General features: G+C 49.2%; 1 protein-coding gene across 2 annotated transcripts; it reads left to right on the forward strand.

Moving 5' to 3' along the window:
• Positions 1 to 63: 63 nt before the first annotated feature.
• Positions 64 to 27,273, forward strand: MORN5 (MORN repeat containing 5). 2 transcript variants are annotated; one of them, XM_033123545.1, is made up of 5 exons: positions 64 to 186; positions 3,300 to 3,450; positions 5,073 to 5,268; positions 8,491 to 8,622; positions 27,096 to 27,273. In XM_033123545.1, exons 1-5 carry the CDS (start codon positions 140 to 142, stop codon positions 27,173 to 27,175), a joined length of 606 nt encoding a protein of 201 aa, XP_032979436.1. In that variant the 5' UTR covers positions 64 to 139; the 3' UTR covers positions 27,176 to 27,273. The 2 variants fall into 2 exon arrangements, with proteins under 2 accessions (XP_032979436.1, XP_032979438.1); XM_033123547.1 differs by having other exon boundaries at positions 5,157 to 5,268.
• The last annotated feature ends 683 nt before the right edge of the window (positions 27,274 to 27,956 follow it).

A 27,956-nucleotide genomic window follows, 5' to 3' on the forward strand; every position in this document is an offset into this window, starting at 1 on the left:
TGCGCATGGCTGGGGAATTCTGTAGACCGTAGGGGCGGGGCTTCGCTTCGGCTCCGCCCACCCCTCCTGGTTGTCATAGTGAGGCGGTGTTTATTGAGATTCTTGAAAGCCCAACCGCTGGAAGCCAGAGGCCGGCGCCATGCAGTACACCGGGAGCAAATATATTGGGGAATACGTACATGGGAGGTAAGGGTCTTATTTGATTCACCATGTCTTGAACATCTGACTAGGAAAAGACATCTATTTTTTTTTTGCCTTTGAAAAGGACCTGTACCTGACACTTTCACAAACTTTATCCCTTTTAACTTTCAGAACAACAATTTCAGGTAGGATTGTTCATTCCCATTTTACAGTTCAGAAAGATGAGACCCAGAAAAGTGAAGTAACTTGCTCAAGCGGCAGAGCTGAGATATAGTCATTCCATATGTCCTTGTGTGTATGTGTGTTTGCTCTCTGCCAGTTTTAAATATGGGGATAAGAATATTAAAAATGTCCCGATCCTTGCTCTCGTGGAGCGTATAACCTAGTTGGCATGTTGCCAACAAATAATAAATGAGGAAATAATTTCAGATCGTGGCTTTGCCTGAATCTTTCCCTCCTCACAGCAGACCTATGAGATAGCATCATCTCCAGGTGGGAAAAGTGAGGCTCAGAGGAGTTAGGTAACTTGCCCAAAGTCACCTATTCCGCATTTAGCAGAACTCTCTACTATCGACCCTCTGTTGCCGGGCCGTGCAGACGCTGCACTGAGTTGGAGTCCTTGAAGGCTTCGTGGAGGAGATAATATTTGAATTGGGCCCTGGAGGCTGGGAAGGACTTATGTGGGTGGAGATGCAAGGTGAAGAATGTTTCCAGACAGAGGGAACAGCACGAGCAAAAACTCAAAGGGCTTATAAGAAGAGAAGGCCGTTCAGTTTGGCTGGAGTGTCCGATGTGCCCAGAGGAGAATGGGAGCGGAAGCTGGAAAGATGGTTCTGGGCTCTGGCGCAGAGAGGTTTCAATACTGTGCACAATTCTGTGGGTGAGAGGAGCCACTGATAGATCCTTGGCAGGGCTGGGCATTAGAAATCTGATTTATCTCTGTATCCCTCATAGTGCCTATGTCTGCTAGGCACTCAGGAAATGTTGGCTGAATGAACAAGAGAATGAATGAAAGAAAGGTATTTGAGATATGGTCATTGTATCCTCATTATGGATTGAAGTCTTCGTGATAAAATAGCTCTCTCTTTATTTTTTTTAACTTACTTGAATTTAGAGTGAAGGCTTTTCGCCTTGAATAAATTAAAGAAAAATGGAAGGGAAGGAGAGAGAGAAGAAGGGAAGGAGGGAGAGCGGGAGGAGGGGGAAGGGAGGGAGGCAGAGTGGAGATGGGGAGGTCAGGTCCGAGCCCATTGCAGATGTCCCAGTAAAAGGCCGCAGGACCCCAGACCAAGGCAGAGGCAGTGGGGCTTCCGGAAAGAGAAAAATTAAGGAGCAGTTTGGGGATTTCATTGCCAGGACTTGGCAACTGATTGGTCCCCAGTCCCGCTGAGAGACAGCTGAGCCCAGTGCCCAGCTCCAGGATTTGAACTTGGAGGACTCTGATGCCACTCGTGGAAACTGAAAACTCTGAGGAGGGACTGCTTTGGAGGAGGAGAGGAGGAGTTGCATTTTGGGTGAGCGGGAGATGTCTGCAGAAGGTCTGTGGAAGGACAATGATGTCCAATTTGCAAAAAAAAAAAAAAAAGGGGGGGTGTCTAATTTCAAAGAAGGATTTATATGGAAACTATGCTTAGACATGATGTGATCTCAAGCAAAGAGGTAGAGGAAAGAAGGGCTACTTTCTCCTCCAACGTCTTGCAGTAGAGTAAAAGCAAAATCGTTTTTGAGCTCAGTATATGCCTTGCATTCTGCTATAGTTTCCCAGCCATTATCTCACTTAATTATCTCAACAACTTTAGGGGATTGTTGTCATTATCCCCATTTTCACAGATGAGAATCTCAGGCTCAGAGAGGTGAAGGAGCTTGTCCAAGGTCACACAGGCACAGAGAGGTGGAGCCAGGCCTGGACGCCAGGTCTGCATGGCTCAGAAGCTGTGCTTTAACCACAGCGCTCTCCTGCTTTGGGCCTGTGCCACAGAGGCATGTGTCATCCATTCAGTCAGCTCACTGGCCTTTGTGTCTCCTTCATTTCTCACTCAGCAGCTGTTTACGGAGCACCTGTTTAAGAAGAGACATGATTCTAAGAGCCAAGGATACCAAAGTAGTTTTCTCAAGATGCTTTGATTAAATAGGGGAGGTGAGGTATACAATTAGGATATGAGGCGGAAGGTGCTTGGCATCCAACAGAGGCACAAACAAAAGGCTAAAGAAGTTAGGGGTGGTGACCTCCAGTTAATGGGGAAGAATGGAGAATGAAGGAATGAATGAAAGCATGTTGCTTAAGCATTCCCTATTATGTCAGGCCCTTGACTAGGAAAACTGTTACACGTTATCTGGGTTAATCTTGGGCAATTAACCTTAGCCTTTCACACTTGAAGAAACTGGTCAACTGATCAACTGGTTGAAGTGTCCCTGCCCACTGCTCCTGTGGGGGCCTGTCTTGCCCTGGCATGGCACTTACCACACATTATGTAATTGCTTATTTGTGCCCCCAATAGACTGTGAGCCTGACTCCCAGGGTAGGGATGGTATTGGCTTCAACACAGTTGTATCCACGTTATATCCAGCAGACCAGACTCAGCAAGATACCCGGCATATAGTAGGTTCACTGTAAATATGTGTTGGAAAACAGGCAGACACAAAGGAAGGAAGGAAAATAGACAAACAGAAAGTTTCAGGAAAATCTCCAAGATAGTACAGCTAGGAAATGGTGAAGTAAGGTTCAAACCCATGTATTCTATCCAAATTTCATACTTTTCCACATATCCCACTTGTGGTGTAATGGGTAGGGGTGAGCTGGTCTTGGCAGGAAAGACACAGAGCCAGCTGCCAGGAAATCTGGCCCTAGTCTCTGCTGCACAGTGCTTACTGGCTTTGGGCACATCTGTCCCCTCTCTGGGCCAACCAAAGGGTGTTCCTGGGGAAAACGTGAACTCCAGGACAGCCTGTAGGTGTAGGGAAGGAGGAACAGACCAAGCTCTGCCCAACCCCCTTCAACAACACAGCCCCTCTTATTTTTGAGCTTTTGAGGGGAATATTTCTGGGACATGAAAGTCTGAGGCACCTGAGGGTGGGGTTCCCCCTGGGTCTCCCATGCCTGCCAGTTCTGATCCTCCGGCTGCCATGCAGGGCTCAGTGATGTCCCTTTGTCCCTACAGGATGGAGGGCAACGATGTGGAATACATCCTCCCTACCGAAACAAGATATGTTGGGGAAATGAAGGACGGCATGTTTCACGGCCAAGGAACCCTGTACTTCCCCAGCGGGAGCCGATATGAAGCCATTTGGGAAAAGGGATTGGTCGTTAAGGTGATCAGCCTGGGGAGGGGGCTACGGAGGGGAAAGCCTCGGACAGGAAGAACCCCTGCTGACGCATGCAGCACCCAGACTGCCCCACAGGGTGCCCTCTTCTCCCCTCCTCTCGATCTCCAGGGCTCTGGGTCCTCTCCCTTTGGATCCAGAGGGGCCCCTCGAGAGGCCATAATGAGTCTGAATCCTGTTAAACCACTAATTGTGTGACCTTGGGCCCATGACTTCCCCTTTCTGAGATTCCTGTTCCTTGTTTAATAAATTGGGGACGAGAGTTGTATTAGTTTCCTATTGCTGCTATAACAAATTACTACAAACTCAGTGCCTTAAAACAACAGAAACTTACCTTACAGTTGTGGAAGTCAGAAGTCTCAAATAGGTCAGCAGGGCTGTATTCCTCCTGGAGGCTCTATGGGAGGATCCATCTCGTTGCCTTTTCCAGCTTCTGGAAGCTGCCTCCATTCCTTGGCTTGTGGCCACTCATCACTCTGACCTCCGCTTCCGTCATCACATCTTCTCTCCCTCTGCGTTTGGTATCACCTTGTCTTCTATCTCTCTGACTCTCTTGCCTCCCTCTTATAAAGACCGTTGTGATTACATTACCCCTCCCCCAAATAATCCAGGGTAATCTCACCACTTTAAGATCCTTACTGAATCACATCTGCAACGTCCCTTTTGCCATGTTTAGTCAACAGATTCAGAGGTTGCAGCACTTAGACGTGGGTATGTTTGGGGGCCATCATTCAGCCTGTCACAGTAGTACTCGGCACCTCCTAGGATGGCTGTGAGAGTCAATGAGGCAGCATGTGTGAGTGCTTTGCTCAGTACCTGCTCACAGTAAGCACTCAGCAAGTGTTTGCTTGTACTGTTACTGCCATCATGATACGTCATCTCCTCCAAAGATTCTTAATCTTGAATTTGTGGGGCCACGGATAGAATTGACGGAGTCAGTGAAAACTCCTGATTTGTACAGAAAAGTTTCTCTGCGTGTGGGACCAGAGTTTTCTTTGGAGGAAGGATCCATAGCGTTCATCAGTTTCACTAAGGGTGTGTACCGGGCTGGCTCATGACCTAAAAAAGATTCAGAAACACTCCTTGTTTTACAGATTGGAGAATCTAAGCCCCAGGAAGGGGATGTGATTTACCCAAGGTCACACGGTGAATTAATAGTATTGGAATTTCCACCCATGTTTCCTGATGCTCAGGCCAATGCGATGCCTGCATCCTGGGCTTCCTCTAGCACGAAGGCAGCAAAAGCAAAATGTACGTGTTTGGACAAAGGGCTGTGGTGGATGATGGCTCTGACCTTTTTAACTATAATAACCTTAAAAGGATGCTAGCAACTTAACATTCATTGAGTGCTTACTATATGCCAGGCACTATGCTACATGCTTTACAGGTATGATCTCGTTGAATCAACCCTATTAAGTAGGTACCATTATTATCCTAATTTTACAAATAGGAAACCAAGGGCTAGAGAAGGTAGGTCACCTGCCCAGAGTCACATAGTGAGTTGCCATTTTTGAGTGCCAGGCACCGAGGTAAGCACGTTATATCCATTCCTTCTCATCGTCACAGCCATAATAACTATGACGGTATCACTTCTTTTCTGTGGCAATGAGAAAGCCGCCTCTTCCCTGATGTACGTCCATCCTTGGCAGAGGACAGACTTCCTCAGACACCCCCGTGTGCTCCTTGGCTTCCAGGGCACGTACACCTTCTCGGATGGGCTGCAGTACGAAGGAAAGAACTGGCATTACTGCGACACCTACGATCGAAGGTTTTACACCGAGATGTGCCATGGCTTGAAGCCTACAGGTAACCAGGCACCCTCCCTTTCCTTCACACCCAAACTGAGAGGGAAACGAAAGACAGTTTTAAGTAAGTGGGCCATGGCCTATTAAAGTAACCCAAGAGAGGAGAGGAATGGCCCAGGGGCCACAGAACGCCAAAGAGCCAGGTTCTGGAGCCAGAAAGGGCAGACAGTATATACAAATTGGCAGATGGGAAAATGACTTGGCGAACTGTGAAAATTAACTTACGAGATAACGTGGTGTAGTTGACAAAGCGTGGAGCCAGGAGGTCTCGGTTAATAGCCAAACAGCCTGAGCAAGTCCACCTCTCTGAAGGCAGAAGCGTCCAGAATGCACCGGGGTTGGAGTCAGGCTCACCTGAGCTCAAGCCCTGGCTGTGTGGCCTTGGTCAGTTAGTTGAACACGTGAGCCTCCTTCTCTCCTTTTGCTTTCCTGACACTCCACTCTCCCATTTTGTTCCTATCCCCAGACTCTTTGCCAGCTCCTCCCCCCTATTATTAATTTTGGGGTTCCCCAGGGCTCTCTGGCTTAGGCCTTCTTCTGTTATCATTCTGTACCCTCTCCCTAAACAAGCGGATTTACTTCTAAGCCTTCAGTTACCATCAGCTTCCAAACTGAAATCAAACTCCCGAGCCTCAGATTCCTGCATCCAGTTTCCCCAACACCTATATTTGCCCATCACTCAATTGTCTGCACTCAATTTGTTACCTCCCCACTAGCCCACTGTCCCCCAGGGATTGTTCCCTCAGAGACCGTCACTCTCAGCCCCCCACTCCCCAGACAAGCCTAATCCTGCAGTCCATCACCTGGTCCTACGGATTCTGCCTCTTAAATATATTCCACTCATTCATTCATTTACTGAGCACCTCCACATGCCAAGCCGGGTTTCCTTATCTTTTCTGCCTCTGCCCTGTTCCAGACCTCCATCCCTCATCCTCTCCCTTCCTTCGCCTGGTCTCCCAAGATCCATGCTTGGCCCCCCTGTGGGCCAATCGCAACTCTGCAGCCATTTTCGTCTTTGAAAAACCGGAATCTGATTGCCAACCTCCCCTCTCGCCCACCCCCACCCCCCCCCACACACACACCCCCTTCGGTGCCCCTCACTACACTGAAGATAAGGTTCCAGATTCTTAAAATGACTTGCATTCTCTGACTTCTGATGTCCCCAGCTTCATCCCGCGCTACCCACCCTTCTCAAATTTTCTCTCTCCTCCCTTGCCAGGCTTGCTTTCTCTCTATTCCTCGAAAAGACCATGCTCTTTCCTGCCATTCCTTCTGTCTGGAATGCTCGAACCCTCTCTCTTAACCTAAGTAACTCTTTCCCATCCTTCAGGTCGCAGCTTAATGGCCTTTTTCTCGGCCGCCTTCCCAGACTAGAGCAGGTCTCCCTGTGGCATATCACAGAGCAGCCGTGGGTTTCGCCCGGGTTCTATCCTGAGAGCTCCGTGTCTCTCTTCCTGAGCCGACTGTGAGCTCCCTGAGGGCAGGGTCTCTGTCTCACTCACTGCTGTGTCCCCAGTGCCTAGGACATTGCCTGGCACCTAGTAGGTGCTCAATAAGGAGTTGATATCAAACGGGTGGTAATATTGACATCACAGTGTGGGGGGGTGGGGTGCACTTAGGAGAGTTAAGGTGACCGCATTTACATTTCCTGAGCTCCTGTTCTGTGTCAGACATTGGCTGGGCCCCAGGCGACCAAGAGCTGAGAGGACAGTCTCTGTCTTCAAAAAGCTGCCAGTCCAGATGCCACCTGAGAAGCTTGTAAATGGCTCCTCCTGGGTTAGTTATGACGGGGTTGGGACTTTGTCTCGGGCTCTTCACCCCAGCCAAGGCCTGAAGACCCCTAGCCAAAGGCCCTCAGATCTCACATAGCGGCTAGTTTTGCCAAAGCTGGGCCTCTGCCAGACTTGAAGGCAGTGCCACACCTTCCCTGTCCCCTTCCTTTCTCCTTCTGTGACTCCCAGCAGAGCAGTTTGATCCTAAGCACCCGCTTCCTTCCCAAGTCACTCAGCACTCTGCAGCAGACCTCTCCAACCAACAGCCATCTCTAGACATCGGTAGGGGAGGGAGAGGGTTACGGCTGCCCCTTCACCTCTCTGAGCATCTGTGAGATGGGCAGGAGCATGAGGCTTTAGGGAGAGAATGGCTGGAAGGCACTTGGCATGGAGTATGTGCTCAGTAATCATTAGCATATGGTGTACTAGTTATCATCATTAACCAACATAAGAGCACCTACTATGTGCAGGACCCTGAGCTGTGAGCATAGTGCTGTGTGCTCGGTAGGCATCCAGCCCTCAGTCCAGAGGACAGAGAATTATAGGAACCACAAATTAGAACCCGAGAAGTTATTGATTCTAAACTGTACCCTTTGCTCAGGCCTTTGCATTCCAAGATATGTAACACACAGAGTGGCATGGCCTGAAAGGTGCACCGACTTCTCGTTCTTTCATGCTGTTTCCAATGTCCCCAGTCTTGACAGTGGTGCCCAGGCCCTCTCCTCCCCTGATGTTGGCAGCTTAACATATAGGTTACAAAGCTGGGTATCTTCCTAGCTGGATAACCTTGGCCAAGTTACTTGACCTGTCTGAGCCTCAGTTTTCTTATCTGTAAAATGGAGTACAGGGTTGCTGTGAGAATTAAGTGAAATAGTAGGAGTCAAGCGCTGAACACAATACCTGCTACATAACAAGCACTCAACAAGTGGTAGCTATGATGGTAATTTTGGTGAGAGTCAAGGTTCTCCATTACCTAATCCCTGTTAGCTGACCCATTTCTCTCCTACCATCCTTCCTTATACGTGCCCTGCTCCACAGGATTCCTGAGTAAAGCCTGATGGCTCACACCTCCGGCCTGTGCCCACACTTTGACTGCCATCCCCTGCTAGACATGCCTTCTAGCCATAGACATGGCCGACTCGGAGAGATGCTCAGGCTCTCCCGGACTCCAGAAATTGTGCCCTTGTCATGGTGTCCCTAGAAATGGAAGATGGCGTCAAAGAAAGATGACAGAAGTCTAGTTCCCAAGACCCGCCTCACGGAGCCATTTTCAGGAAGCTCCTTCAGGGCGCTGCTCCTTCTGCTTTTGCTCCGCACCCTCAATGGGGAGTGTTTAGGCCGACAGAAGGACCAACATTCACATGGGCTACCAGCCAAAAGTGGACTTGCGCGGGGACCGGGTTTGAATCTGGCCTTGGTGGTGAGGTAATTATCCATTATATCCTTTCAAGGTATCGCTCAACTCACCAATGACGACCCGCCTAGAAAAATCCCTGAAGGCTGTTACGACTGTGGAGACGGCTTCTATAACCCGACCACGAGGATCGTCAAGGACTATAAGAATCGCTTTCTGAGAAATGCAGGTATGTTTCTTCTGACGCCCTGTGACACATGTGTTCTCCTCTCTCATCCACACACAGGTTTGTGCATGTGTCCACACACAGGTTTGTGCATGTGTGCACACACATACATGCATTTGGTGAGAAAAGCTTTTGCCAACGAAAGACAAAAATGGATTCTCTGACTGTTTCGCTATTTGGAATTCTCATGTCTATCTATATGTATGTATCTATATGTAAATCTATATGTATGTAGTCATAACACTAGTGGTCTGACTATGACAGCACGTAAGGATAGCACTGAAAAGATTAAAATACTTATTTTTGCATGCTCCCCTTCAACTCATATGTAATGAACACCTACTATGTGCTATATCTATCTATGCTAGATATAAGCACTGAAACTTGGCAAAGCTCGACACAAACCCCCTTCCTTTATGTAGAGGGTAGCAGACAAGTGCTATAAACACCTGATTACATTCCAGAATAAGCACAATGAAAGGGAGAAACATGGCCCTAGTTGGGGAGATGGGGGAGGTGTTGGCGGGTCCCAGAGAGGTGGGAATGATGCTGTGGCAGCACAAAGAAGGGCTTCCTAATCGAGAATTGGAAATTCAGAAGGTTTCAAGAAGGAAATGACAGCGAAGCTGAGGCCCAAAGAATAATTGGGAGTTGACCACAAGTCTTGGGAAGAGGTTTTCCAGCCAGAGGAGACAGCCCCCCTAAAGGCCTAAGCATGAGTGATACATGAGGTCCAAGAAGGCTGGCTGGCCCCTCAGCCAGTAGAGGACCTTGGAGGTTCCAGAACCTCCGTTTGGTGAGTCAACACAAGCTGATTGTGACCAAACTCACAGGAGGCCACTATCCACCTAAGAACATGAACATTTTCCTTTCACATGGTGATTCCTAAACTTTCTCTTTTCTGGAGTCACAGTCCCACTAGGAATAACAAAAACTGGGGACGCTTTTCCTAGGAAAGCGCCCACACATGCACACACACAAGTATACATGTGCGCACACACACACACGCGCGTGCGAGATCTGCATATAATCTTAGAGGTTAATGGTCCCTCTAATGACCCAGGTCAAGAAACCCTGCTCTATAATGAAAAAGAAACTGCCAGGTAGACCAGAAGGCCCGTACTGGCTGCTGAAATCTCTCCCTCTGCGAAAATTTATGCAGTAAGGTGGCATTTCCTCTCCCACCCACCCCCGTATAAATTAGTTGGGAGATAGGGAAGCAGGATTCCCAGGAACATATTTTGGGAATTTTATGTTAGTATAATCTTTCTTCAGTTGTAGTACAATGCAACTGACCCATTTTTCGCTTTGTTTTTTAGTTTTGAACTGTATTCCAGTCTTGCCTCACTGAGGTGACATCCTGGTCCCATAGAGATTTATAGTCTAGTGGGGGAGACAGACACAGACGCATACAATCACAATATAATGTGACGTGGGCCCTGGTGGCGGCAAGGCCCGGAGGGCGCGGGGGTATTGAGGACGAGGAATTGATCACCTGGCTGAGACGGAGGGTGTCGGTCAGAAGAAAAGTTCCCAGAAACAAAAGTAATGTATCTTAAAGAAGGAGTAGGGTTTCACAAACAGAAATGGTGGGGAAGGACGTTCCAGGCAGCGGTAACAGCATGTGCAAAGACACAGAGGCTTGTAAAAGCACGGTGTCACTGAGGAATCAGAAATCGTGTTACAAAAATCCTGTGGGCAAAAGCCATGCTTGATGATAAACTTTAAAGTGCATTATGTGAAAGAATAGATGGAATTTAGAGGATTTTTAGGCCAGTGAAAATACTCTGTATACTATAATGATGGATACAGGTCATTATACATTTGTCCAAACCCATAGAGTGTACACCACCAAGAGTGAACCGTGATGTAAACTGTGGACTTTGGGTGATTACAATGTGTCAGTGTTGGTTCATCAATTGTTACAAATGTATGGCTCTGGTGGAGATGTTGACAATGGGGGAAGTTATGCATGGGGGGGCCGGGGGTATATGGGAAATATCTGCACCTTCCTCTTAATTTTGTTGTGAACCTAAAACTGCTCTTAAAAAAATAAAGTCTTTAGAAAAATGTGTCATGGGAAGGGAAGGCCATTCTTAGGAAGTTTGGAGAAGGACGGACTCTGGTGATTGGTCCACAAATACTTGCTGACGACTTGCTATGGGTCTAGCTCAGTGTTAGGCATGAAGCTGGTAGCAGTGTCATAGAATCTTCTCTCAAGGAGCAGGAGAAATGGACAGTGAAATGGATCCTAACAACACAGAGTTTCTGCAGGAGAACCTAGGAGGGATACCTAACCCTGGAGGCCAGCAGGCTCGGGAGGTTTCCTGGAAAAAGCACGATCTAATGTGAAACCTAAAGAACAGCAGGCAAGTGCAGCAGGGTTGGGAAGAGTGTTAAAAGCAGAGGAGCCAGATAGCTCCGTTGGTTAGAGTGTGGTGCTCTTAACAACAAGGTTGCCGGTTCGATCCCCACATGGGTCACTGTGAGCTGCACCCTCCACAACTAGATTGAAACAACTACTTGACTTGGAGCTGCTGGGTCCTGGAAAAACACACTTAAATAAATAAAAGTTAAAAAAACAAAGCCAGAGGGAACAGCATGTGCAAAGGATTAGAGATGTGGGAGAACTCTGCATTCTAGGGGGGCTACCAAGTAGTTTAGGAGATGTCAGGGGAAGGAGGCAAAGGAGGAAGCCCAAGAGGTGGAAAGGAGGAAATACGGTGGGTATCTTTTCATTTGAGGGCAGTGGGGAGCAAGGAAATGTTTCAGGCAGGTAGATATACTGTCATTGATATGTCCTTTAGAAAGATTTCTCTGGTTACATATAGAGAAGAGGGCCAAAGGGGGTAAACTTAAATAGGAGACCCTTCTGGCAAGATGTCAAGCGAGGGGCATCTAAAGGACCCCAGACCCCTGGTAGTAGCAGAGAGACCTGTGTTCCAGGTCTTGGCCCCGGCTCTCAGGCTGCCTGCTCGCTGACCGTCCACCAGCGTCTTCCCTCTCTGGGCCTTTCCCTCCGTCTGTAAAATGAGGGTGTTAGACTGAATAAGTTCTAGGGTCTTTCCAACCTTGAGCGTCTATGACAGTGGAGAAAGGTAGCCAAGGGGTATTTTGGTCCTGCTATTATAGGACAGATCAAGTTCAGAGTGTCCTGCAAACCACTGAAAGGGAGTCTCTGTTCAAGGCCACCTGGCCGTTACCCTGGACTCAGCTCACCCTGCCAGGGACTGAGACAGGCCTCTAGCCACCTACTGTCTTCCCTTTCTCCCCTGCCTTCCGGTCTGCCCCACAAATAGTGCTTCCTGTTGGCAGCCTGAAGGCACAAGGGTGCTGGCCAGTGAGGGCCTGCGGTGGGTGACTGGGGCCATCCCACAGTAAATACAGCAGCCTGAGTATGTGCTGCCTGGGCGGCTCATTTCATAGGAGGTCACAGGCTGAGGCACCAAGAGGGTGGCCCGTGGAGCCTCTCGGAATGCCTCAGCTCCACCCCTGCCTTGCGCTGGCTTCTTTTCCCCACGCAGAGAAGCAGGCTTCAGACCTGACTGAAATCCCTGGACTGCGAAGCTGCAAACTGCAAGCGTGCTTGACAGATCTGGGTTTGCTAGACCTGGGTTTTCGAGAATGGAGAAGGCCTTTCTTAACTGGGGAGGATGGTATCTGCTTGCTGGATTGCTGTGAGAAGTTAAATCCATCTTTCCACTCATCAAAAAGTCTTTGAGTGCCTACAATGTGCCAGGCTTTGGGGATCTAGGCAGGCAAGAATTCTCTGGGATTGTGATTCTCAAACCTCTGGACCCTGGCTGGTAGTAAGGAAGGGTTTATATCATGACTCAGTACACACACAAACACACACATATGTATATTTTCTTCGTACGTGTGATGGACTATATATTCTATTTAATTATTTTAAATGCTGATTGCTATTGCGCTAAACCGATTTTACAACCCTCTTAAGGGTCTGAACCCGACATTGGTGGGCCATTGTTCTAGGCAGCCTTCCCAAACCAACCTCTCCCTCCCTCCCTCCCTCCCTCCTCACCTCCCTCCCTCCCTCCTTCCACTCCTCTGTCTGGGTTAGATGGCCCTCCTCTCTGCCTCCTAACAGCACTTAGCCTGTGACAGTACAAGTAGTTTTATTTGCCTATCTCCCCCACTAGACTGGAGCTTCTTGAGGGCAGTCACTCTATGTGACTATGTCTGACTGATCACACTGGGTCCTCTGTACCTCGTACAAGTCCCACAAGTCAGAGCTGATTAAATATTTATGACAGCAGGCAGGGGGACAAAGGACCTACCTACCAATCCCTCATATTCTTCAACAAATTATACAAAATTCAGCCCCTGGCACATGATAACTCATTCTTCTGAGTAATAAAAGCAATCCATTACAGTCACGCGCCACTTAATGACGGGGACATGTTCCGTGAAATGCGTCATTAGGTGATTTCATCGTTGCGCAGACCTCACAGAGTGCACTTACACAAACCTGGATGGTACAGCCCACCGCACACCTAGGCTGTACGGCACGGCTGCTGCTCCTGGGCTACAAGCCTGTACAGCCTGTTACTGTGCAAAACAACATGAGATTAAGTCACGCACAGGAGAAAATGATGCAATCAAGAGACATGGTAAACACGCGACATATGAGCAAACTCTAGAGTAACGAGAAAAAGTATAGTACGTACGTAAACCAGTTAGCACCGTTGTCAAGTATTCTATACTGTACATAACTGTGTGTGCTATACTTTTATACAACTGGCAGTGCAGTGTTTATCGAGCGTTGCCACAAACGTGAGTTTACGACCTGACAATGGCGGTGATGTCACTCACTAGGTAATAGGAATTTTATAAGCTCCATTATAATCTTATGGGACCAGCATCGTGTATGTATGTGGTCTCTCGTCGACCGAAATGTCATTATGCGGCGCATGGCTGTATGATTTCTCTGCACCTCAAAATGCTTAAAAAGCTTAAGCATCAGAAGTCTCCAACCAGTGGCTCTCATGCACAGCTCAGTGGTCATTGGGGGGGATTCTCGCCAGGCCCGCGCCTTACCTGCTCATTTCCTCTGCACTTTCCCACCATCCCCAGGGGGTCATTTTCAGCAGCCACGCTTTGCAATGAGGACACCTGATGTCAGACAGGTTAATGACTTGCTCCAGGTCACAGCCGGTGACAGAGTCAGAGTCAAACCCAACCCTGCCCAAACACCGTTCTTTTCGTTCTTCTTGCCAGCTTTGTGTCGTCGTTTATTCTTCCCTCAGCTGTCTCTGCTCCTAGACAGGGCCATGCCTCATTCACAGTTTTGCTCCTCCACCAAGCACAGTTCCTGGCACCCAGTGGGGCCACAGTGATGTTCCTAAATGAATGGAAAGGTCCATTTTTAGAATCGTAAGACAAAAATAGCGCAGTTCCCAAACTGAGCTGCTACTGGTTGATAAAGGGTCCTCTACACACTGTGGGCCAATAAAGAAACATTTGAAGATATTTGGGACAATTACCTTTAAGATTGGTGGGAAACTGGGACATGAACTCTAACCCTTCCCCCCCTTCATGCCTCTCAGAAAGGATGAGCCAGAGCCATGTCGGCAGCTTGTACGCGTGTGTCTTCGTGTAGCTGTTGCCTGCCTCAACGTTACTAGCAGGAATCATTTGCAAACTAACTGCATGACTAATCCTTACTCCCTCCCCGCAATTAATGACACCCCAGGCGAGTGTCTCAGATGAAAGGCACATTATTAATATTCAAAGGAAAAAAACCCTCGTAACCATTTTAACATATACAACGAACAATGAGCTAAATTTGCTTTGTGGAAGACAGAGAGTGAGCATCCCAAATGAGTTTATGTGAAAGCTGAAATTCTTCCCCGAAAGGTCTCAGTACCATCCTCAAAGAATATCCTGATCATCAGAAATGCCGTCGAGATTCCCGCCAACATTATCCCCTTTGTTGTCTGAAATGTCGAATCAAGCACATCTGGCAAATGTCCTAGAGCTCACAAATCTTTCAAACAGCGTGTAATTCCCAATGGTTAAAGAGATAACGCCACGCTTAATGCTTAATCGCTTAATCGTGCTGCTCTTCAAAATAGCACCAACTTTCCTTCAATCAGAAACAATGGCTTGGGCTTCTTAAAAATATCACATACGAGTGATTATTCGCAGAGAGGGCCCCTTTGCGTTTGAACCTGTGGGTTCCAGACAGAATCTAAAATCAAGATTACAAGTCTCATTTGAATGCATGCTCCGTTAAGTGGACAATGGGAAGAAGGGGTGTGAATTGGGGTCCAAAAAGGGGCCTGACCTGTGTGATTTGCGGTCTTTGGGAGGTGACACTCTGGCTGCCCCAGAATGGGGACAGAGAGGATGAAGATGAGACCTTGACTGAGCATTTACCAGGCACTGGCCACTCAGCCGAGGGGGAGGGGAGTGTTTGCACGATCCCTGTTTGACAAGTGAGGAAGCTGAGGCTGGTGAGGTTAAAATATGGCCCCCAGGAAATTTGGCAGGATTCGCACTCGGGCTCCCTGCCTCCAGAGTTTTTCATTTTTGTACTCTGCCAGGCAAGGTCCAAGATTATCTGTCCACAGAGGCAAGGACACGGCCATGACCAGACAGGGGTGTCTGTCTGCTCCTATCCAACTGTACGAAAGGTGCGTTGTGAACACCTATGATAGAAACGAAAGACCACGTGGTCTTCTGAAGTCTCTCTTGGATTATTTAAACAGCTGAAAACTGGAAACATCCCAAATGTCCAACAGGAGGGAACTGATTAAATAATAGAGGGTGTATTCTTACAATAAAATACAATGCAGCTGTTAACGTGATGGTGAAAGAATGGATCTATTGATATGCAGAAGTGTCCATATTTTCTCTCAGGTGGAAAAGCAGGGTAATAAAGAGAACCAGCATTTGCTGAGTGTTCACTGTGTTCCAGGCACTGGTTTGAGCACTTCACATATTTTATTTTATTTCATTTAGTCCTCACAGCAACCCTGTGAAATAGTAGTCTTTATTATAGTATTTCCACTTTACAGGCGATGAAACTGAGGGTGGTCCCATAAAATTATAACAGCGCTGAAAACTGAGGCTCTGCCCACAATTACACAAGGGATAAGTGGAAGAGCTGGAGTCTGAACCCCGGTCTCGCTGACTCAAAGCTAAAGATGACACTTGAGCTGCTTCTGAACGAGAAGCTGGGGTTCACTAGTGAAAGAAACAATGAACCGAGGGCCTTCCTTGCAGACCAGAGATATAAAAATACCCCAGGAGTGTAAGATGGTGGCGGGAAAGGGGGGGTCTTTTTCTCTCAAGAGTTCTCTGCCCACTTTATTGCTCAAAAACTGGCCAAAGAACAGGAATCTTTTAACGTCACTGACAAACCAAGACTCCTCTAATCTTGAAGCCACTGTCTTCACCTGGCAGGTGAGAAACCAGAGAGCCAGAAAGGACAAAACACCTGCCGGACCCCACACAGCCTGTCTGTGATAGAGCCCGGGCTGGACCCCCCCGCCTTCCCACTGCCAGCCAGGCCTCCTAAGGAAAATCCAGGCTGTCTGTCCATGATGCTTCCTTTGCGGGTTCTGCAAAATGGCTGAGCGAGTCTCCTGTACAGCCCCTCCCACCATCATCTCTCCACGAGACAAAAGGCAATTTACCCAAATGTTATAATCACCTGGAGGCTGGCACACAAGAGCATCCCTGCCTTATCTGTGGTATTGTTAGCAGCACCATAATGAAGGCTTTGTGAGGGATAATATCACACTTGTAACTGCCAAATACAATGCCCACAACAGATCACACAGCCCACCAGCAGACTTGGGCATCTGCCTCAAGCAAAAGGGGCACAAAGGGAAATGATGAGTACTGAATACCTCCACTGTGCCAGGGCCATAATCCCTTCCCCATCCTTTGAGGAATACGTCAGTATCTCTATTTGGCGTATGGGGAAACTGAGGCTCAGAAAGTAAGTTATTTACTGAAAGATGCAGCTAGTAAAGGGAGGAACGGGGATTTGAACCAGGTCTCTCTGATACCAAAAGCCATGCTCTAAACCAACGAGATATGCTGTGTTCATTTCTGAGTCACGAACCTCTCTGAGAAGCTGGGCAGAGCTACGGACCTTCTCCCCAGAGAAGTACACCTGAAGACATGGACAGAATCTTGCTCTAGGCATAACCGCCTGCCCAGCTTGCTGCCTCAGCCTGCTTGACCTGCGGGAATTGTCCCTTGTCCTCCTCTCTGCCCATTCCAGTTCCAAAGGCCCTGGAAATCCCCCTAACAGCCTGTGCCCACCTCATTCTGGTAATACTATGTCCCCTGCCCCGCCCGCCCCCCTCCCTCTGGTAGCCTCCTGGAGGCATCCAAAGGACACAGCTTCCCCTTCCGTGGCTGGGGTCAACCCCAGCCAGCACCACAGTTTGTTTCATCTCCTTTAGTAGAAGTGAATGCTAGGCCAGAACACAGCGGGCGGGAGTCTCACTTCTCTTCCTCAGCCTGAGCTCCGGTCCTCAGGGCAGTCGGCTGAGAGCCCCACTCAGCCACCGGGCCTGGAGAGCCAGGCAGGGTTAGAGGCCCGGCTTTGGAGACAAACAGATCTGCCTCCAGATCCCAGCTCTGCCATTTGCCAGCTCTGTGACTTCAGCTAGTCTCTTTACTTCTCTGAGCTTCGGTTTCCTCGTCTGAAAAATGGAGGTAGAAATAGGACCTTCCTACCAGGGCTATAGTGAGCGTCAATGAGGTGATGCAGGGGACACAACAAGAGTGTGGCTGGTCCGTGACGAGCCTAATGTCCACCTGCGATCACAACTGGGATTACTCTACACCCAGTGTGAGGGTGCTGGTGGAGAAGCAGAGGCTCCCGTAACCCCAAGCCCCAAATGGAGGCGCTAGTGTCACTTTGGCACACTGCCCTCTGGCCTCCTTCCACCTGCTTTTGGTGCGGGTGCCCAGACTGGGCTGCAGGCCTGCAAGTCCCTGATCTCTCTGTCCAGCCCTAGGCCTTGTTCTAAACGTGTTGCTCATCATCCTCCTCCTTTTCTATCCACCCAAGACCCCCCCCCAGACCCAGGCCTTCACTGAGCCCCTGCGGGTACCAGGCATCAGCATCTGGCAGCTAGAGGACAGAGGTCCCAACTGCCTGTCTCTTTCAGTCCACTGTCCACTAGCAGTGGGAGAGCAGGGACAGAAGGGAGCCGAGGTCAGAGCAAAGGCGACGGGGGTCAGGCCAACCGAGTGACCTTGGCCTCGGCACCTTGCTCCCCTGCGCTGCGTGTGTACGGTGGCGTGGTAGGCATCATGCACGTGTTTAGAGAATGCACATTCAGGGATGAAAAATAAAAGCGGGGCTTGGCGAAGCAGGAAGAACAGCAGTACCGGTGCTGGGGTTGGCGATTTGGCATCCTCTCCCACTCAGCGCACACCACCTCTGCAGTGAGTGTGGGGAGACGTGAATCAGCTGGTCTCCGGCCTGTGTGCTTCCTGTCACATGAGCACCTTGCCACACACAGGATGATTCTAGCATTGAGGATTTTTTTTTTTTTTTTAAACCAACACGGTCTGCATCTGGACCTCAACAGCATTGTTCCAGCAATGTCACAATACTGTGTGGCACTTAATGAGATGTCCTTCTCCAGACCGGGGGCTTTCTAAGAGATCCCCAAGGGTCATTACGGTGATGGGCACTTTTCCCTTTTACCTGCCGACTGGAGGACCTGAAACTCCGGCCTGAGACAACACCAGCTGTGCCTTCCGCAGGGTGTTTGTAAGGACTGCACGAGATCAGGCCTGCCAAGTGCAGGGCATGGCGCCTGGGACATGAAAGCGCTTCCTAAAACTGGGTAGCCGGGGTCCTGCCCAGACACCCCTTCCCAGTCACAGCCGTAATCCAGCCCAGGCCTGACCTTGGAGGCCTCACCCCAGTCGTTTCAACATATTAAAACAAAACACATCCATACTCCCACAGAAATACATACATATATATGTGTGTGTGTGTGTGTGTGTGTATTTGCTGTTAAAACTTTGAAAGGATTTTTAAAACTCTGCTTGGTAAATTGTTTGACTACCAGTCTTTAACAATTGGCTGTGATTTCTGGAGAGCCATGTGCACACTGGAGAACGCTTGCAAAATGAGGAAACCCAGCTTACAAATTGGTTTCAAGTATAATAAAATTGTTTTGATTTCTAAATTTAATAATTAATTAAGCCTGAATGCATTAATTATAACATTTATTAATTTCAGCTTTATTGTTTCTCTTTTCATATTTTATATTCAGAGTCAGTCATTTTTCCATGCCTCTTACATGTGAACAGGCCTTGAAAAGCTTGTGGGTGCTGGGCCCTGCATGTGTAGTTCCCAGTAGGTGAAGCTACCTGGCCTAATCCACGCCCCACCCCCAAGCCCTCCACCCACCCCACCCAGAAGATGCTCTTTACAGCAGAAAGCAAGAACAGCCCCAAGGGCCAACCCGCTCCTTCCCTATGGCAGGCTCTGCCTAGACAACGACCCCTCAGTCAATACTGGTGATGCCGTGACCTTGGCCTCTGGCCATCACCACTGGCAGCAAAGTTCAAAGCCTCTTTCTTGTCAGGAGTTGTGACGAAGATGCCAGGGCGTTGCCACCCTCACTGCAGTTCACTGGCTCCGTTCAGGGTCTTGGCCTTGCCCCAGCAGCTCACACAGTCCTGCATTTGCACAGAGGGTGTGGCCAGGCTTTGGGGACAGGCACCTGTCCACGGCTGGGGCGCCGGGTTTGCCTTGTACCTTCAATCCCAGCCTGGAGCCATGGTTCACACAGGAGCCCTCTGAGAGCAGGCCGTGACCCCAGGACAGGAGGGCAGCTCTCACACCAGAGCCTGGCCCACCTGGCACTCGGAGGAGCACGGGACGTCTCTGGGGGTTGGATGTGCCTCCTCCCTTGGCATCTGATCACACACACACACTCAGAGTCAGGTACTCACCCCGCCACACTGCATGTCACATGCCCGGTGACCATTGCCATGCAGGCACTTTCTCCTCTTCACTCCACACCTCAGGCACAGCCCCTTGCACACTCACAGCACACACCTATTCACACCTGCGCACACACACTCACACTTAAATTCCCACACATGTTCATCCAATTGGGTGGAAACAACGCCCATGTGTGCCCAGGCACACGTAGCCTCATTAAGTGTGACTTTTACACCAGCACAGAGCCCGTCCCCCTTCCCTGGTGGGATGAAGTGGGAAAATCATGTCACCCCCTCTAAGCCTCAGTTTCCTCATCTTAAATGGGGACAACCCCATCTCCCTGAGGAGAGGACGGACATGACATTCTGCCCACAGAGCTGGGCACCTCCTAGATGCTCAGCCAGAGTGAGCTTCTCGAGGCAAGACGCCTTGTTCCATCTCGGTCCCCTCCCTTTCCCAATCCCCACCCGAGCCACCCCTGAACCCCGCCACAGGGTGGGAGCTGCATAGCACTAGTGACCGCAGGTGTGCTTGGCTCAAAGGCATGCCGAGAGGTAGCAGAATCCTGCTATGGGTGCTCATAACCTGAATCTGCCTGTTTGTCCTCTCTGGGTTCTCCTGCCCTGGCCTGCCCACCTCGCTTTGAACAAAAATCATTAGCTGAGCCGCAGCTCTTGATCCTCAGGATGCTGATCCTTGTGTAAAGGCCTCCTCCTCCACCCCCGCAGGGAACCAGAAGTCCCAGGGCTGCTCTGAGCGAGTCCTTCAAGATCTCACCCTTGATGGCATCCAGTCTGGGAATTAAAGACCCATCAAAATGATGATCCTAGCTGCCACTTCCGGGGTGTCCCCCCGGTGCCCTTCATCCTGGCCAGTCCTCACTCTGCCCTTGCAGGAGTTCTGGTTAGAGCCACTATGTAGACAAGGAGCCCAGCTCAGCGAGAGAGAGCGATGTGTCCCCGATCACCCAGCAAGCTGGCGTCCGGGCTCAGCACCAGGCCCAGAATTCCCCCTCTACACTGTGCTCTCACACGTGTCCTGAGGGCCCACTTTGCAAAGACAAATTCGGGCTTTTTCTTTCAGTTTGGGGCATTTCCTGCACACCAAGCACTGTGGTAAGCACTTTTCAAGAATGATCTCACTTGATCCTCACAGGAAACCTTCCAGGCAGGCACCTTCATCGATAAGGAAGAGGCCCCGAGAGGGGCTGCGAGCTGCTGGTGGCCGAGCTCCAGAGCCTGTGCTCTTAACTAGTATCATGTCACACTGTCCCTGCCAACCGGCCAGGGGGCTGATAGTGCTTTGCATCTGTTGTGAGGTTTGCAGGATCTGTTCTTCCCTTAGCACTGCATGACCTGAAGACGGCAAGAATGTCACCTTCGGTGACCCAGGCCCTGCTTGGTGGCCTGTGCTGGCCTGCTCCTGCCGCCCTCACTGTGAGGCAGGCCCCAGGCCAGCCAGGGCTTTGAGCTTTCGGAGTGTGGTTGGCGCCCAGGTATGAGCCCAGACAACCTATCTTCTCCACGTGGTAGGGCTGCGCAATCCATGGCCTCAAGACAAAAAAGGAAACAGAAGCTGGCGGTCTTGGCCCTGCACTTGGCATGTCTGCTTTGCCCTCTCAGGAGCTCCGTTTGCTGAGGGAGGGGAAGAAATTCTTCCTCCTTTGTCCAAATCCCACAGGGTAAACCTATTACTTTTATGTACCCAAATTTACATTACTTCATTCATTCATTCACTTTATATTTATTCAATACTTTTCAAGTGCCAGATCTGTGCTGGGACCTGAAAACCTGAAGTGAATCAGACATGGCTGCTCCATGCTGGTGGGGGCAACTGTGACCGACACCATGAACTTGGCCTGGGTCGGGGAAAGTGACGTCCAGGCAGGGCCCATGGGAATGGAAGACAGCCAGGAGGGCACAGAGGGCACGGGGCCCCAGCCACATGCATTCATAAGGGGCTTTAAGTTTGGATTGTGAAAGGGCTAACAGAAGAGAGCTCTAAATTCACACCCCGTTTCCTGACCACACAGCCTTTAGTGCACTATGGATTTATATTTCTTTGAAAGAAATCCTGGAATGGCACACTTACATTTGGTCGTTTATGATAAAAGCGTTAATTTGCCAAATGTACCGGTTTAAAATCTACTGCAATTGTTATACTCTTGTTTGAGCCTTTCTTCACTTTTATATGCACTAAGGCCCAGAAATAGGAGGTGCCCTGGGCCTCTCTCTTGAGCCCCAAGAGACCCTGCACCTCAACCAGGTCCTGAAAGAAAGGGTGTTCCCTTCAGAGGAACAGCATGTACAAAGGTACAGAGGCCCACGGGTAACTGCATTACCTCACGGTGGCTGCATTTTACAGTGTGAGGCAAGTGGGGCAGGGAGGCAGGCTGGGAAGCAGGAAGGATCAGAGGGTCTTGGCATTTAGGTGGAGGAGTGGGGAGCCTTTTCAGGGAAGGCTTCTCAACAGGGGAGCCCATGGTCAGATCTGAGGTCTCTCTCACAGCCAGTTCCTTTTCTCTATAATAATCCCAGTTCTCCTAGTAATTGGTGAGACTCATTGGGGATGGCGGTGGGAGGTGGGTACGCCGGTGGCAGCAAGGTCACTTCCAAAGCTTCAGAACAAGAATAAAGAAATCTTTCTGCCCCAAAGGCAGACAAACCTAAACCTAAAGAGGGCCTGAGTCAAACCTTTGCACAACACTCCCCGCTGAGTCTCAGTCCCCTCTGTCCCCCAGCACTGGGCTCAGGGCCCATCACAGGATTGGGGTGTTGATTCATTCGTTCATTCATTCGTTCATTCATTTGTTCATTCATTCAACCGGTGTGAACTAAGCACTCCCTATGTGCCAGATACTCATTTTAAGCCCTGGTGATACCACAGTGAACAAGCAAACAAGGCTCCTGGAGCTTGCAGTTTGGACAGGGAAGGCAAACGACATATAAACAAAGCATTGCAGAGAGGCAAGCTATGAGGAAGATAAAATGAAGACTGGTTGGAGTGACCGGGAGTGAAGGCAGTTAGGTTAGGAATCAGTGAGGAAGTGACATTTGTGAGGAAGTGATATTTAGTTGTCATGTCGCCTTCGGTCCTCTTGACTGTGACAGTCTCTCACTTTCCTCGTTTTTAACGACAGTTTTGAGGAGTTACTGGTCAAGTATTTTCCAAATGTCCCTTGAGTGGAGTTTGTCTGATGTCTTTCTCATGATTAGACTGTCGTTCATGGTTTTAGGGAGGAAGAACCACAGAGATAAAATGCCATTTTCCTGATATCACGTCACAGCTACAGCTATCCCCACGGCTGATCACTGTGGATGTTGACCTTGATCACTTGGGATGAGGAGTGTGTTTGTCAGCTTTCTCCACTGTCAAATCACTGTTTCCTTTCCACTCCTCTTCCATACTGTCCTTTGTGGGAGGGAGTCACTATGCAGCCCACACCTAAGGAGTGGGGCGCTATGCTCCATCTCCTTGAGGACAGAGTACCCACATAAATTATTTGGAATTCTTCTGCACAGGAGATTTGCCTATTATGCATTTTTACCAATTTTTTTATGCCGGGTCTTTTTGCCGTTTAGAAGTTCAAGAACCCTACTGGTATTTCTAGGAACCTAGAAATATTTTATTTCAATTACTAAAATGCATGAAATTACCAAGGCATTAAATTGGAGGGTAGGAAAAAAAGCCAATAATTATTTTTATTTTTTTCTATTGTCAATACACGTTAATGACAGATTTGGGAAATACTGAAAACAGAAGAACACCTCTACTCCCATTGCTCACAGCCGATGATTATTCACACTCAATTTGTTTTTTTTAATTTTTCTTCTGTGCACAATATTTTTTACACAGATTATACCATCTATGCAATTTTGTTTCTTGCTTCTTCCCACTTTTTTTTGCTTATTATTGTATCAAAAACACTTCTCCTGTGTTGCAATATAGACTTCATAATCATATGTTTTCAGTAGCTGCTAAATAATTTCTCACATGGCTCACCCCTCCCCCAGAAAAATGCTTAACTCAATGCTTGGCACATAGTCACTGGTTAGAAATAATTTGTTAAATGAATGAATGTATGACAAAGTCATCATTCTTTTGTTTTTAGAAATGTAAGTTATTTCAGTTTTCTTGATTCTAAATAGTAGCGAGACAGATTATTCCCTTAGGACAGCGTCCCTGCGTGGAATTACTGGGCCAGCAGGGGCCAAAACTTTTCCAGATAAATGCACCAAACCAGAAGTCTCCCTCCCTTCTCCTCGGAACCACTGGCAATTGTGCTGGGGGTGCTCATTTACAATTGATTGTAGAGTTTGTGGGGTGGTTCCTCCCCTCTGTCTTTTTTCCCCCCTCTGCTCCTCCTCCCCTCCTGCCCAAAAAAGGGGAGAAATTATCTGAGAAGGTGAAGATGTTCTCACACAATCATATTAACATATTCCAACAATTGCAATTTGCAAAATAGTAATCACAACTCCCTGGATCTGGGAGGCATTAATCAAAGCTGCAGGTTTAATTCCATTTTAAATATTGATGAAATGTGCTTGGGATGCCTCACCCTGGCATGGCAGGGCCGGGAGCTCCGAGGGCCACGGGGAGGCGGAGGGAAGGAGGGTTGGCGAGCAGCTGCGGGGAGGGGGAGGCATCTGTGATTCAAATTGGTGGCTATGCAGCCAGGTAGAGAGTGAAAGGGGTACTGAAGAGGCTGTTAAGTCCATTGCTGTCAATCTGTAACCATCGGGGAGGGGACCGAGGACTGGTTCAGCACAATAAACCCAGTTTGTCTGGTTTCAGGGGTTACCACTGAAGAGGTTGCAGCTGCACTGATTCGAATAGCCTGGAGACTTCAGAACTGTAATTATCAACCAGGCTGCTCGCGGTGTGGCAAAAGTAGGCTTCACCAGTGCTTAACTCTTTGTGTGCCACTGCTCTCTCGCCCCCGGGGTTGGCAGACATTTTCAGATTCCCAGGCAGCTCAGGGGAAACTGAGGCCCACCGGCTACTTAGGGCAGTCCTCAAAGCCTGCCAGGTAGCCAGCCTTTTCCCTTAGGTCACATACGAAGAAAGCGGGGGTGGGGGATGGGGCGAAGGAGGCTCACTAGCTCTGTGGGCAGCCTTGCCTCTGGCACCATCGCGTCTGCCCTGGAATAGGAAGTCGGGCTTTGGAGTCTGATGAGCCTTGGTTTGAATTCCACTGGACGGGGACATGGGACAAAGCTCATCCCCTCTCTATGATGGGGGTAATCTTCCCTACTCTACTGGGCCATCACAGATTCAATGATATCTGGTATTTGTAAAGCATGGAGCACATAGTAGGCTGTTAGTAAGCCTCCGTGTCCCTGATCTCGTGCCTGGTGCTTTCACAGAAGAGGAAGGTGGGCAGGGGGGTCTCATTTGGAGGACAGGATCTCTGCGGGCGCTCCACATTTCAGCTCTCAGGGAGTTCCCTTGTTCTCTAGCTACCGCCATTTGGCACCCAAGGAGGATGGGTAGTCCCATCCTCCCATCTCTTAGGCAGGAGGCACTGGGTAAGGAGAGGAGGCAAAGGCTCCTCCACTGCTACAGCCCAGAGAAACGCTTGAGGGCAGGGGTTTGGGCTAGCCTCTTTGACCCAGGGCATGGCACAGAAGGAAAGCAGGACTGAGGGGTGGACAGCAGGCAGGCAGTGTGGTGCTAAGGAAAAAACACAGGCTTAGCTGGGAGTTGTGGGGAATGAAGTATGTACACAAGCAGGTGATCCTCCTCCTGGAATATAACCCCAGAGAAATTCTTCCATTTATCTGTGAAGGGATGTACCCAAGAATGTTTGTCCCCACCATTATTCATGGTATAATACCAGGAGGCAGAAGCAACTTACGTCTCCACCACTGGGAGGATAGATAGTAAAATGTGATGAAAGCCCAGATGGAATATTAGGCAGCAGTAAGAAGCCAAAAAAAGAAAAAAAGAAAAAAGAAAAAGAAGAAGTAGAAGCTATAGAATGAGAGAATTAGGAAAGATCACCAAGAGCAAAGATATGTCATAGAGACCAAGGTTAAGATCACCCACCCCCTCGTATTCTCAGTTACTATGTGCAAATGCAAAAGTTGGACAGGGAAGAAGGCTGGTAGGGAAAACAAATAAAAAGCTTGATTCATTTGAAATACGACGTTAGAGGAGAGCTCTGTGGATACCCTGGAGCACCAGAAAGATGAACAAGTGGGTCCTAAAGCAAATTATGCCTGAAACATTGCTGGAGGCAAAAGTGACCAAACGGAAGCTGTCCTACTTCGGGCACATGGTGAGAAGGCAGGGTTCTTTGGAAAAGACAATAATGCTGGAAATAGACGGCAGAGGAAAAGAGGAGGATGAGATGATTGACTCCACCCGAGAAGCCATGGGCGTGAGTCTACAGGAGCCGAGCAGGGCAGTGAGGACAGGACATGGGGGACCTCACTCATTCGAAGCTGACTCCACGGCATATAACACACAAGAAGCAAATGACTAGATGCACTTGTAGCAACAAGAATAGATCTTAAAAATTCAGTGTTGAGTGAAAAAAGTGAGACAATGAAATTCACAGCACAATGCCATTTGTGTAAATGAAAGCCACATTTGCACACAAAATAACAATACATATTTTACAGAGCTGCATGCATTTTTACGGGTATATATCCACCATTAGAGTCTCTGTCATGGTTGGAGGAGGGGCTGGGTGTGGGTTCAGGGGATAAAGAGGAAAAACAAAGCCAGTCTGCAGAGGGACCTGGCACAGAGATGATGGTGACGTGCTACCGGCTAAAGAATGTGTTTCACTCAGCTCTCTCTGAAGTTCAAAACACAGCCCAGGCTTATATTATAGGCAGACACCCCTAGATACAAGTTCTGGGCTTTCCCACGTACTAAGCCTGTGGCTGTGGACAAGGGACCTGACCTCTCTGAGCCTGTTTGTCCATCCCTGCAATGGTGAGATCGCTGCCATCGTTTGGTCACGAGGATTAAATTATGGGAGATAAATGCGTGTAGAACATCAGCTCCTCCATTCCCCATTCAAAGAACCTGAGTAAACAGAGGCTGTCAGCTCCCTGGGGAAGCGCGCGTACTTTGAAGGGTCCAGCGTGGAAAGCCCAGAAAGGAAACTAAGATCTGAAGGGTCTGGCTCCTAGCACTGCCGGCAAGGCCTGGACCGTCCTGGGGGTGCCGTGTGTGGATGTCACACTGGGCAAGTGCCCTCCGAGTCCCTGTAAGGTCTTCCCAGATCAGAGCGGCCATTCAGTGTCACACCTGCCTCTATCAGCAGCATCTACCATCTGTAACCCCTTTTGTGGTCCATTTCCCCAAGGCCAGGCACTCACAGGCGACTGAAGGATCTGGTTTTAATGAAAGGTCTGTTCCTTCCCAACATGGAGCTAAAGAGACTGGCCACCAAGGCCACTCCCCTGTTGGAATGCTCCCGCTTCCCGAGACCCCACCTGGGGGTCCCCCAGGGCAGGAAAGGCCCAGCAAGCCCCAGGCATAGCCAGCTCTCCCTCTTCCCTTGCAGATGACGATGAGCATGAATGGATCATCCGGACGTGCCGGAAGGGCTGGGACGAGATCGTGGGTCACAGGCCCAAGCTGTGAGTGCTGCAGCTGCCCCTGCCAGCTTTCCTTCTGCTCCACTGGCATTGGCTGGCCCAGGGGGCAGGCTGTAGTTCCAAAATATAACTTTTGACTTGGGAATAAAGGCTTTCTGCAGTCAGTGGTCTCGGGAGTACTGTCCATAGCCTACCTCTTGGAGCGGGATCCTGGTTTCACATGCCTCAGAATCCCCTGGGCAACACTGTGAACGAGATATTCCAGGGCCCCATCCTACACCCGCCGATCAGAATCTCTGGGAATGGGGTCTAGCAATTTTCACTGCCAGGTATGTGTGACGCACATGGAAGCTTGAGAACCATCACCGTATAATAGTAGATATATGTAATCAAAGGAGCAACTAACCTGTGCGGCAGTGTGTGTGTGTTATCTCTGCTCCTCACAATAGCCTTGCGAGAAAGGGCTTAGCATCACCTTTTACAGATGGGGAATCTGAGGTTCAGAGAGATTCAGTGACTTACCCTAGGTCACACAGCATTTGAATCCAAGTCCTTCTGAGGACAAAGCCCAGACTTGTTTGTTTTACTCCACTGGGTTGCCTGCCTTAGTGGTCTTGGTCTCACAGGGCAGTAGGACGGGATGACTGTGCCCAGACTCACAGCTGGTACCTTCTGGTAGGCCCAGGAATGATTACCCAGGACTGCCTGCCGCTCCATCTTGGCAGCTCCCCAACTTGAGCTTCATACCCTAAGCACAAAATCAGTGTAGTGCATTGAACGAACGTGGCTCTGGCATCATACACAACCGGGTCCAAATCCCAGCTCAA

The sequence above is a fragment of the Rhinolophus ferrumequinum genome, chromosome 12 (assembly GCF_004115265.2).
Source record: "Rhinolophus ferrumequinum isolate MPI-CBG mRhiFer1 chromosome 12, mRhiFer1_v1.p, whole genome shotgun sequence".
In the NCBI taxonomy this organism is placed as follows: domain Eukaryota; kingdom Metazoa; phylum Chordata; class Mammalia; order Chiroptera; family Rhinolophidae; genus Rhinolophus; species Rhinolophus ferrumequinum.

What these genes read in the sequence shown, in the direction of transcription:
- MORN5 (XM_033123545.1), top strand. Translation starts at nt 140, where the DNA reads ATGCAGTACACCGGGAGCAAATATATTGGGGAATACGTACATGGGAG. An exon ending in CCATGGCTTGAAGCCTACAG is followed by an intron (nt 5,269 to 8,490) that starts GTAACCAGGCAC and finishes TATCCTTTCAAG; the next exon opens with GTATCGCTCAACTCACCAAT. An exon ending in TCGCTTTCTGAGAAATGCAG is followed by an intron (nt 8,623 to 27,095) that starts GTATGTTTCTTC and finishes CTTCCCTTGCAG; the next exon opens with ATGACGATGAGCATGAATGG.